This window comes from Anticarsia gemmatalis, chromosome 3, assembly GCF_050436995.1.
Source record: "Anticarsia gemmatalis isolate Benzon Research Colony breed Stoneville strain chromosome 3, ilAntGemm2 primary, whole genome shotgun sequence".
In the NCBI taxonomy this organism is placed as follows: domain Eukaryota; kingdom Metazoa; phylum Arthropoda; class Insecta; order Lepidoptera; family Erebidae; genus Anticarsia; species Anticarsia gemmatalis.
In genome coordinates, this window is record NC_134747.1 from 12,515,728 (window position 1) to 12,528,656 (window position 12,929).

At 32.6% G+C, this 12,929-nt stretch overlaps 1 protein-coding gene across 3 annotated transcripts in view; it reads right to left on the bottom strand.

Moving 5' to 3' along the window:
- Positions 1–12,929, bottom strand: part of LOC142987691 (uncharacterized) — a 397,705-nt gene that overhangs the window by 141,407 nt on the left and 243,369 nt on the right. For all 3 annotated transcript variants that reach the window (XM_076136637.1, XM_076136636.1, XM_076136635.1), the window contains one exon: positions 9,414–9,464. In XM_076136637.1, the coding sequence (XP_075992752.1) occupies positions 9,414–9,458 (45 nt within the window). In that variant the 5' untranslated portion in view covers positions 9,459–9,464. The remainder of the gene's footprint in view (positions 1–9,413; positions 9,465–12,929) is intronic.

The following is a 12,929-nucleotide window of genomic DNA, read 5'->3' on the forward strand; positions in this document are numbered from 1 at the left end:
CATTGTGATTAAAGTGCGAGTTTATCGTGTTCAATCGATTTGCAACTGGGTCGCACTTCCCAGTACTTCGTACGAAATGTGTGTGTGTGTGTGCTTTAAATGTGTTTCAGTATGTTTCTGGGGTTTTTGATTGTGTGTGTTTGGGTTAAAGACTGATTGGAAGGCATTATTTTTACATATGATTTTGGGTTGCCAGACCTCATTTTTGGCCCACAGCAACAACTTGATTACTTTCATCGTTGTTAAAATTGGAAGATTCTTAAGACATATAAATAACAACAACAAAGTATATAAGGACCTAATTCTAGAAAAATACAACACCAATTGGGAATTGAATTTGAATAGTCAGAACAATGATAGTGGTATGGCATTCAATATAACTTTTGAACTACTCATACTAAAAATATGTATTCAATCTCTTATAGCAAGTTCTTAAATGATAAGCCAAAGCTTTCAAAGTGATAAACGTGCCTAACTCGTATATGTTCTAAGTATCGATGTTATGTGTGTTTGTGTGTGTGTGTGTGTGTGTGTGTGTGTTTGTGTTTGTGTCTTCAATTGGAATGTGTGTGCAACTATGTTTGTAGTGAAATAGTGCAACGGTTAAGGTTTTGTGTGCGCTTAATGATGTTACAATTTATAGGTTAGTGTTAGAGCTTTTGTGTTCAATAGGGATTAGGGAAGATGCTATTAATAATATCGATATTTTTCGGTTAGTTTAAATTTTTTACATTAAGTAGAAACGCTATTTAAAAGATTTAAAAAAAAATCCATATCATAACAGAAGCAGTTTGCACCTAAAACCGACAAAATATCTAAAATATATTCAGCTATAAAATAAAGTATAATATCATTTACAATATTATCTTATCAAACTGCAACCGAAAATTTAACTTATATTCAACCTCTCCATAAAACGTTCAACATCTCCCATTCTAAAAGAGCTTAAGTAGCTAAACTAAAAGTTAATCTTACGACGTTATTCCACTGACAATATTAACCCAAAAACAATACCAAAAACCAGTTAAGAAATAAAATTCAATTTTCTCTACACTTAATGACTCAGTGGGTGTCTCAACGACCTTTCCGCCCACGGGTCGGGTATTCAATTCCCGTGTTATGCAAGAATGAAGATCTATTTCATTGCAAATTTGTTCTGTTTGTATAATGTAGACTTCAATGAGGGTCGTAATGGTTCAGTGGGTGGAGTGTGGGCAGCGTAAGAATGGGTGGTCGGTTCCGTGATCGTTAATGAAATTGGTGCAAGTTTTGTGCTGCTTTGTAGTGAAGTATAAAATAACATGAAGTAATAGGTTAAGTTTTAGTAGACAAGAGTTCTACATTTAGAGTTAGATTACTTTGACTATAGATTGGTTTAAACATTATAATATCAAACATTAATTTGACACTTAAGATTTTATTTTTTCGTTAGAGCAAACTAGTTAACATACCATCAGATTTGAGATATACAAAAGCTTGACATCGAACCTATGGTTCAGGCACCAAATTAGCAACTTGGTGACCATAATAGCACATTCGACGTAGCATACCTTCAATAACCTGAAAAAAAGGTATATCAATTGTCAATCCAATGAACAAATCATAACAAGCCCAACAAACTGATTCCTCAACAACAATAATATATAACACAGAAATGTAAAACGTTCCACAATCAAACAAAACCCGTTACATCAGTACTAGATCTCAACACTAGTAAATAAATCGTAGCCCTACATAAGCTAAGTAGCGCCGCAGTAAATTCTTATGCCGTGGAGATTAATGGCTTCACCGCAATTTGTGTTATCACGGTATTGGGTTATAGTGATGTGCTTCTGTATCGATAAAACTAAACTAGTTGCTGATTTAGTGATGGGAAAATAACGGTTTTGGTAAGGTACAAAATTAAAATTTAGATTATATATACTACAGTTTTGCTAATACATGGTGTAAACTGTCATTAGTTATACAATGTTTTATTTCTTCACTCATGTAGTTTCAAAATTGATTGACAGTGGCAGAGCAAAGCTTACACGATGTTAGGGACAGTATAGAATATATTTATTTATAAGAGATGTCGCAGTCGTTCTTGGAAAATACTTTTTGTAAACTAAGGAATTCGTTCTTTTGTGATATGACTGAAAAGCGAGCAAATTCGGGTTGAATGTTGTATTCTAGAATCATTGTTAAAACGAATTATCAGAATAATAATTATTATCGTAAATTATAGAAATGTAATTCTTTTATCGTAAATATTGTTGAAAATAATAGACCCTTTGATAAATGAAAAAAGTTCAATGACCTTTTCTGTCTTAAGTATCCTTTTTCATATTTTGAACATTCAGAGTTAATAAGCCATGAGCGCAAAGCCGATGCAAGACAACAGTAAATTAAAAACTGTAGCAGACTTCGAAACAAAATAATAGTTTGATTAGTTCTAGATCAAAAGAAATGATCTAAAACTACTATATTATAAAGAATAATACTTCAAAAGTAAACTTGTATACAAAATGATTGATTAAAATAATATTCTCAACTATTTGAAACTTTTTTTTATTAGTTTTTGTTAATATTGTTTATTTTTTGTACAGATTTTTTCTACTATAATTTAAAGAGTTTAGTTTTTATTGTAAAAGCAAAAAATACAGAAAATATTACTTGAAAGTTTTAACGACCAAATTACTCAACCATGAATTTGTCATGGTTCATTGTATCCCAAGAAAAGCCATAGGCTACTCTTTTTAACGGCACTGCGAGCTATAATAACTCTAAAAGCTGACGAACACATTCATTACCCCTGTTTTCGTTAGTTGAGTAAAAAGGCTTAAAAATATATTTTCAGTTAATAGAAAAACTTAAGTAATCTTTATTTGACTCCATTGTCTAATAAATCAAAGGTACTGGATAAAAGTTCACTAACTTTATTCGACTAAAGACCTTAATCTAATTAATATTGTTTTATATTCGACTAAAATAGACCTCTGGGAGTGCGAGTTTATTGTTCTATTGTAGCTTTTGTACTCGTAAAATATTGTTGTTTACGATTTTTATTATTTATTTAAGATTGCGAGAAACTAAATTCGTTTTTCACGCTTCATATTTTTGTTATTTGAAGTAAATGGTTAAATTAGTGATAAAAAAAAATATTACCTTAATAAAATAATTTATGGTTGTCAGAAAAGTGATGATTTAGAATGGATTTTTTCTATAAAAAATGACTGATGGAATTGTAGAATCATTTGTCCGATTCTGCATACTGTAAACATTTTTTTATAAATAAACACAGAGCTTAAAATCACACAATATCTCCTGCATTTTTAAAATTGATTGTCAAAGCTCACCCGTGCAATATTCAGTTAACAATCTAATACAAAATTCAATCGAACTAAAACGGTATCGATTATTCATTTCGTAGGCACATCACTACACAAACACGCATAGTGCCGCCTAAATATTGATTCGATTAATCAACTTCTCGATATATTTGTGGATCGACTCGCATTCGTGGGAAACTCAATTTGATTCTCAATTATACAAAACTATTAGTGTGGACGTCGAATAACGTGTTTGGATATAAATTAAAAGTGTATGCGCCAATCTCACGGCCATTTGGATGTTTAGTTTGTATTAATGGAATGTGTTCGTGTAACTGCAGGTATACAGCCAGTTGCATCAGGCGGTAAACTATCGGTGAACTAACGTTCGCGGTCGTTAAGCTATCTTTATTTTGGAGACAGCCTAATAATATTTGGTCCATTCTTCGAAGAAGACTTTTCATTAAAGCAGAACTACAGTCGTTCGTGTAGTTCCAAATATTTCGTCTCTAGGTCGATACGTCGTCATTATAACTTCAAAGGAACTCTTAAAAAGGAAGGAAATACTGCTTTCATAAAACGACAACTCAAACTAAACTATACACATAAAAGTCTTGCGAAAGTCCGTATTTCTTAAGATAAACCATTTTACATTTGCCTAGACAATGGGACGGGAAGGCGACACTAGCATTCAAGAAATTCAACAATTTCGCACTATGATAATCCAAGAGTTTTCACATACGGATACATTGCACACAATACGCAAAGACGGCTTGAATTTTAAATTAAAATTTTCAGTTCATGAAATATTAACACTGGGATAAAGGCGGGTGGGCACTGTCGTGCAAATATTCAAATGGATGCGCTTGCGCCGGTTCCCACCGCGTGAAAGGTCGCTAGTGTGCACTCTGTGTTATGCTAAACATCGCTGAGATACAACGTAGATGCGACTCCTGTGAAGTCCAAGTGATAAATGATAGCGGATGTTTTGAATTTTAAATGTCAAGAAATATGTATGTGTTTGTAAATTTTTGTTTTAAACTAGGTGCTTACTTGACACTTGTAATGTTATTTCAGTTTTCTAACCACCACGAAACTTACTTGAATAAAAGTTTCAGTTTTGATAATCATAAATTATTATTATCTTCTTAGACTTCCGTATAAGAGATTAAGTTGCAATTTATTCGGTTCATTAACTTGTAGACTTCGACAGCTTTCTCGTTTACGAAAACTCTTGTCTTAATAAAAGAAATCAACACATTTGACAGGACATTTGTAGCCTCTAAAGACAACACGAAATTTACCAACAATTTTTTTACCCCTGGAAAATAAAATCGTATCTAACTCGCTACATTTCCCAACTTATACTGCACATCAAGCCAAGAATGGACGCATCGTAGCGCATAAATAAATGCAAGTTTACACACAGGTGTATCGGCAGCGTCACGTCGCCGCAATGGCTTGAGGCTCCAAGCCCTGGCTATTGGGCTTTACGATCATTTTTCATACTACCACCGTTGTTTTGTAGGTCTTTGTTAAGTGTATATGCTATTAGTCTTATTTATGACCGGTTTCCGAGGACATTTAGCGGTAGTTTATCTATTCAATAACGTTTTTTTATGAGTTTTAACAAAGAAAGATGAACTACCTAAATGTACCTTAGAAAACGGGGGTTAGTCGATTTGATATTCTGTTTATAAAGTAACTTAATGCATAATTATTTATTATTATGGATGTCATAGTCTATCTGTCACCGTATCATGGAAAAACAACTGAACCGATTTTCGTGAAATTTGGTGTGTTAAACTTGGCATAACATATAAAACATAGATAGATACTTCTTTACAACATCACGAATTAAACAGTACCAATTGATGAATAAATAGTACGCGAGCGGGTCCGCAAGGCTAAAAACCAAGTAAAATATATTTTTTCCATGATAAAGATATGATTTTTGAAAACAAATCGTAGCAAGTTGTAACAAAAATCTAGCCTAAAGCAACAAAAAAATATTAAAAATCAATTCCCAAAAATATGCAAAAAAATACTATAAACCAGTCTGGACTTAATATTCGTAAGTTATTCATACAAATCATGTATTAGGAGATATATTTCAATACTTCATATTTGACCTTTCTAGGGCAGAGCGCTTGGACGTAAATAATATACGTCTGACGATCGTGCGTTCTCATTCTGCGATATTTGGTATCTTTATTCATGTGAATACGTTTTTCTGAATTATTTGTTAAAGTGCTCGAAGTGCTCGAGTTATGGTTTTTTATGGCCAAGGTTAATAATGGGTACATAATGCGGGGTCATGTTTGTTTTTTATAGATTTTGTAGTTAATAACTTAATGTTAAGCTTTGTTTTATATTGGTTAAAATAGCTAAAAGATAAGTCGTTTAAATCGTCGTAATAAACGTGTTTAATTGCTGTAATTTTGGAAAAGGAACAAATTTAAAGTAATCACCATTTCGAACAGTGTGATTATGAAAACAGACCTTAGTAAACCTAAAGAATACCGGATTTTAGGTTAATTCAATACAAAAAAAAAAATCTATGAACCACTTTGGAACACACGAAGTAAAATGTAAAACTACAGGTTATATTGCCCTAATTAATCTATAAAACCTCGTACTACAGATTAAGCTCACATCCAATCAAGAAAAAACAAACACAAATAAAATTAAAACAATGGCTACTATAAAAGGTGAGTTCTAAATAGTCGAGTGGTGGCAAAAAAGCGCGTAATCGGTCATCTCGCATTCCGGGCGCGGCGTGCGACGCGGCGCGCATACTGCACGGCGGCGCAGGCGCAGGCGCAGATTAACGCCTGCCGTAGTAATACCATCATTTGTGAAGAGAAATTAGTGGAAAATAACTGTAGCGTGAGTAAATTTAGAAGATTTAAATCATGCTAGAATTTGATAGATTAGTTTGACATATAGTTAACTTTAGGGTTATAGGTTGGTTGGGAAAATATTTTTTGATTTTTCTTGCAAGATGTAATTAGGCTGTTGGTGTCTATTTATTTATTGCAATAAATGTCATACGCTTAACTATGTGCTTTCATTGCGTAGTTTAGTGATTTAGTAACTAGTGTAACTGCTTAACTTTTAAAGCTTATATTGAAACCAGCACTCTCTAATATTCAAGCAAGTCTTGAATTAAAAATGAATTTAGTACTTTGATAGCACTTTTATTGTACCTCTACTACTACTCTATCTACCTTACACACAAACCAAAATATTCCCTCCCCCCAATACAAAAAAATCAATATTCTTCAACAAAAATGTCCCACAAAAGCTCAACTCATATACAATGTACCCGCGCGTGCCCGCGACCAATGCGCCGAGTTGCGCGCACGCACGCAACCGCGTAACTATGTACACAACCTTCCCGTATTATGTATACAGTTGTACACAAGTATGCTCTTTGTACCTGCTTTGTTTATATTGCTGTATGCTAATATTACAGCGACCTTTTGGTTTGTGCTTCCTATATTATTATAAAGTGCAGTAAGAATTATAATAATAGAAACATCTTGTAAATATTGTATGGCTACTGTATAATCTATTTAGCATTAAAGAGCTATAAGCATGATTTCAAACTGTTGAATGTCTTTAAGACATTTATATGCCACTAAAAATGTTACCAATACATAGAAACTTCGAACAGATTTGATTAATTTTAAGATAGGCCTTAATTGAACATTTTTAAAGAACGTGATTTAGCTCAACCAAATACATCGTTATGTTTTGTTCTTCTGTAATATTTTGTGTACCAATTAACCAAATTTGAAAGAAAAACATACATCCATCGTGTAAAATAGTCTGCAAAAACCCAAAAATGTATCACAATTCAAACCAAAAATCGACCTTATTTATACAACAGCACTCACGACTACTGTTACACTACACTACCTACATACATACGCTTAAACATTCTTCAAGCAAGCAATTCCTTTTCTTCGCTACCCATAAGTAGAAGTATACTGTATAGTACGTGGATATATTGGTAATAGCTTAGTCTTAAGTTTAATCGTGTTGTGTCTGGCTACAGTGAGTCATAACTACGACCCAGACGTAATAAAATTAAGTGTATTATTGTTATTGTCTGTCTAATAGTGAAGAGAAATTTATTGTGAAGATAGGATCCCTGTACATGTGACTTAGACGAGTGTAATACGTACGGACATATTAGTATAAAGTGGGAGGCTAGAGTGGTATGTAAAATTAAGAATCCTTACGTCCATCCATCGTATAAATTAAGAATGTGAGTGATTGTATCGTTTTCACAACTGAAAACAACTAATTCGTTGTCTATTTTTATTTTGTATAATCAGCCCTGAAGTGGCTAAATTCAGAGATGTATTTTGTAGGCTAGTGGCCGCACGAGTTATCTCGTAAGAAATAATTATTATAAATATCATTGGACAACGTATCTTTAAGAAATCCCCATAAAGTGTAAGTAATTATCTTGATTAATAACCATCACGATCACTATAATATATTCAAACTAGTTTTAATCTACACCCTAAAATCAAAAGCTATTTTATACAAAACTTTAAATAAAGTTCTCTCCTCTTCACAAAAATTGACATTTCACAATCGAAGAATCACCTCTCCAAAACTTTATTTTAATCTACAATCGAACTATAACAATAATTCAAAATCACAAAAGAGCACAAACATTTCGAAACTAAAGAAAAATGCTTCTATATTTATTTAAAGCGACAATGGACACAGATATTCACATCTATGAAAGTTTATATCTTTCTTTCTTTCTAAAACACTTAATATTTCCGAAAGGGTCACTTTGGTACACCTCGTAGTATGAATGGTAATCCTATTCAATGTAGAAGTAGCAACGGAATAAATTTGGAATAACATTATACAGAGTGTTCTAGGAAAAGATTTTGTATCAATGGACAGCTTTTTATTCATGCTGTAGTTTTATTCTTTAAGAGATTTTGCGGGTGAATAAGTTTTGAGTAAGTGCTTTTAGTTTTTAATGTTTTGTACTGTTAAGGTTTTCAATTCTTTATAAGTATGTCCGGCAAAAGAAACATTGGGAAACTTACAATTATTTATAGGTTAAGATGTACTCGGATGGTTGGATGTTTTCTGGTTAATAATTAGTATGTAACGTGTAAGTCTAGAGCTTTTTTGAGAATTTATTACATAACCTGTTGATAGCATACCAGATTTCAAAGAGAATAATTCTCAAGACTACACTTTTACTTAACTAGGAATCGAACCCGGGATCGTGAAATGTGTGTGTGTACAATATGGAATCCACATAAAAACCAATTTAAAAATGATGAAATCAACTAAACACTTATTTTATTGATAGGTAATAAAATCGATCAATGAAAAACAGCTATTGTATAATATTGCTGAAACGCTACGTTGCATCCAAAATAGCTACACCCAAGCTATGAAATTTGCAAACACGTTTATAATGAAAATTGAGCGAGCCTTCAATGGCGTTCCCCGGTCATTGCGTTAGTACCACATTAGCTTGCTTTATGGTATGATTGCACCAAATTAATTAGTACCCGTATCATGTCTTGCATTTAATATTTACTGGAATTGTGCTTGGAGATTTATAGAGATATTATATTATGCATTAATGGCATAACTGCACCTTATGAGCAATTATATCAAAGGCATGCTTCATTATTAATATAAAACATTTTTAAATTCAGCATCATTATTCGCATTATGACATTCACTTCAGATGATTTAAATAGCGTGAGATAGAATTCCGGCATTTTCGTATTCGGAAACTATGCTATTGACTATTCGTCTATGGAAACCTTATGGGAGTGGCAACTACTGTTTCATTGCTTTCTACAAAAAAGAAATTGAAAATTAGCTACTGTAGTCGAACAACTTTATAAAAAGCCTTGAGATACACGATTTTTCCAGAGTATAGTTAAGAATTACGTGAAGCTTCAGAATCAAATATCTGTATTATACAGGCCACTGATGATCTAAATTCTGAATTTTATATTCAGTAACTTTATATTTTAAGATACTTCAGCTTAGATTTAAAAGCATAAAAACATTTACATAAATAGATATAAAATTAATTACCTCGCATATCCGTTGGTCTGTTCTTCGTCTCATTTCAATCGGCATACGGATCTGGAAATAACAAGAAACAACCGGTTAATACTGCTTACAGGTGGATAAACAATTTTTATTTACTTAAACTGTTCTATGAGTATTTGCGTTTCTTTAATCTTCATAAATTTTATAGATTTATTCATATTTTAATCGTGGGAGGTATAAAATAGCCAAATAAAAATATAGATTTTGTTTGACCTGGGAATCGAATCTAGAAAATCCAAATACTCAAGTTAAGAAGCAGCATTTTGTTGTCAAAAATAAACTAGCTGTTGTTTTTTGGGCAGTACTTGAATAAATTATTATTTAATTTCTTTGCAAATATTCTCTATAAAGAATACGGGCGTTTTAAGTTTTGATTAAAACAATATTCGTTCTACCAAACTAATAAAAATACCCAAACAAAAAAGCCCTAACAACCACTCAAAAATCTATTACGAACGCGATCAAAACCTATTTCAGAATCGGCAGGATCCCATTCAAGCTAAGTGGGTAAAGTTCAATTTGCGTACATTCCACCCCTCGACGTTGAGGTCGTAGCACACAGTTTTAACTACTAGGAAATAGATCTTAAGATACCGTCTTTTGCCTCTGTCAACGAGGCGCTAAGGTAAAGGAAATTTGTAAATGTAAGTAAATCAATGACGTTGGCATATTGATCTGACTTCAAGATCAGTGTTAGATTTGAGTTCTGATATTGCAATTATTGTCGAACATCGGTTGATGTGTAGCTGTCAACGGGTGGCTCATGAGTTGTGGTACTATTAGATAATCGATCTACAAGCTGTAAGACTTGTTTTAATCTTTTGCAAGTTATAGCGACGTGTTTTATTTGCTGCACGGCTCATTTGTCTTGTGTACGCAGCTAATGGAAAAACTAGTCGTCAGTTGATTCGGCAAATAATGCTAATGTTTGCTAGTGGACACGTCGTATTGCTGATAATTACGCATACTATACAGCAATTCATACAAATAATACTGGTAAATGTCTCAAGCTGATACAACGTTGATCTATTTTGTTAAGTGTACTACGAGCCTATTCCTATAGCAGCCGTATACCGTAACGGCAGGAGACGAAGTGATGAATGAGTGACGATGTGCTGACTCATCCTTTTATATTGCAACCTTTATTTTGGTTTCGCTAATGAGGGGTTTAATGGCAACCCAGGGTTGAAACAAGTGTATGAGAGTTGCCAGTCATGTAATTATGTAGTCGTTTTAGGCTTCATTTTGCTTCGTAGACAAAAACCTGGGTAAATATTTATGAAGTACTTTTTCAGGTTATTTTGGGAGATGACCTTTTGGTGTCTTTATTAAGGGTTGAATAATGTTACGTTTTGCTTGTCATATAATATTTATGTAAGAGTTTGCTGGTACATAGAATTTTTGGTTCGTATGGGGATATTTTGTTTTGAAGAGCCCATTTTAGTCAATAAGTATTATGTTATGTTTAGATTTTATTGCTATTTAACAAGCATATAATCCAATTTCTATACCGGAAGATCTAAATTGCTTAAGTCGTCGAACCTAAAGCCCTCGTCAGCTAAGTTGACTTTTGTGGTCCTGTTCATATAATAATGCATTTGGAGATAATGCAGCAGAATATTCGAATGCAATTATCATTATTAATTTAGTATCAAATAATAATATAATCTAAGTTAAATAGTTTATCTAACTATAATTAAATTGTTCTAAAATTAATTACATGAAACTATTATTAAAGCCTAGAAAATTATTACACGAACTTAATATGCCCGGTCCTAAATTATAACAAAATAACATTATGTTATATAACATGTTATACAAACATTACCAACACGTGTTGTGATTTAAACGACCGACTTTCAAACGAACTTATTAAAATTGAAAGTCATTCTGGAATTGGAATTATTCTTTTAAAGTGTATTCGAAGGAGGTTTTGGTCTTAAAGTTTTATTTCAGGTTATATCGTTAACCGGTTTGACTTTCTGGAATATTGAAAAATAGTATTATACTTCAGGATTAAGTTATTTTAGCGATATTATTAAACCGTGAAGGAAAATATCATGCTTGAGAGTTCTTTAAATAATTAATATGTACTTTTAAAATTTCGCATTCGTAAAAGCACTAAAGTAGATCAAAAGAAACTACAGGATCTATGAAAGTAGGACTTCTCAAACATAAGTTATCTATCGGACATACAAAAATTAACTTCTATATAAAACTATTTGACATCAAACGTGCATGAGAGCTGTCATTATGGTACCTGTCAATTTACAACTCCTTCAATTGTAATCAAGACTTTTGTTTCAACATGGTTGCTTTGCAGTCGAAAAATACGATTTTAAAATTTCTTTAATATATTTTATTTAATACTGTGTTATTGTGAATTAGTCAAAGCCAGGATCGCCGCGAAGACAACCAAAACGAAAAAAAATATAATCAACTACTTCTCCAAAAGCCGTCATTATATTTTCACTACCGATTGGAAAAAGAACAAAAGCTTGCTCGAAAAAGGCGAGCATAAAACCGTCAAACGTACCCGTAATTCAAGCAGAACCCTATACAAAGTAAGTCGGCGTCACTCGATTACTATTCTTACCCGGCTCTTTCACGCATAATAAATTTAATCCAAGGATTGCATTCGTTAATCTCATTATTCGAACGTATAGTCTGAGGGTCTTTGAAACGTGAGTTGATAGTCGTCTTTCCGATGGTAATTAGCTTGGAAGTTTTCGTGTTTGGTAAAATGAGATTAAGATAATTGTGTTTTATTTTGATTGTACGAGTGAAATAATGTAGACTGGTTCATTGTCCCTGTAAAGAATTAGATTTAATTCATTTAATCTAGTACTAATACATGTTTATTGCTGCTCAAAATTTGCAAGTTCATATGTGAACTATACTTTTCTTATATTATATTCATTTAGAACTAGCGAGGCAATCCTTCTAAAGCAAGTCTTATTTTAAAAGTGTGTTTTTGTGACTTTTTCAGGTGAAAACACCTACATATTTAGAAAAACAATTGCAATGTGATAAGCAGTATTCCTGAGAAATAAATAAGTTTCTTTTTTCGTAGTGTGCATTAAAGCTCTTACGTTCATAGATACTTAAATGTGACAGATGGATCTAATAATTCTTCTTTCATTTAATTCAAATATTTTCCCACGAATATTGCTATAGGTCCTTATTCACCTGTCACGACTATCTTCAAGGTAAGCAGGTCACCATAGAGTCACACCTTGTCGTTCAGACGTGCGGAACAAACACTATCAACCAAAACATTATGACGCGACCTTCAAGACGCTATGGTTTTTGCTTCAATTAAATAAATCAGGTTATTATTTGGTGTCTTGGACTACTGAAACCATTTTTAACGTCAACTTATATATTACTATGACCAGCAGGCTTATCACGTATCTCAGTTGACAGCTAGTTTATGTCAAATTGATGGCCACTTTTCAGTATATTGCTGCTTTGACGTAACGTCTTAATCATTATTAT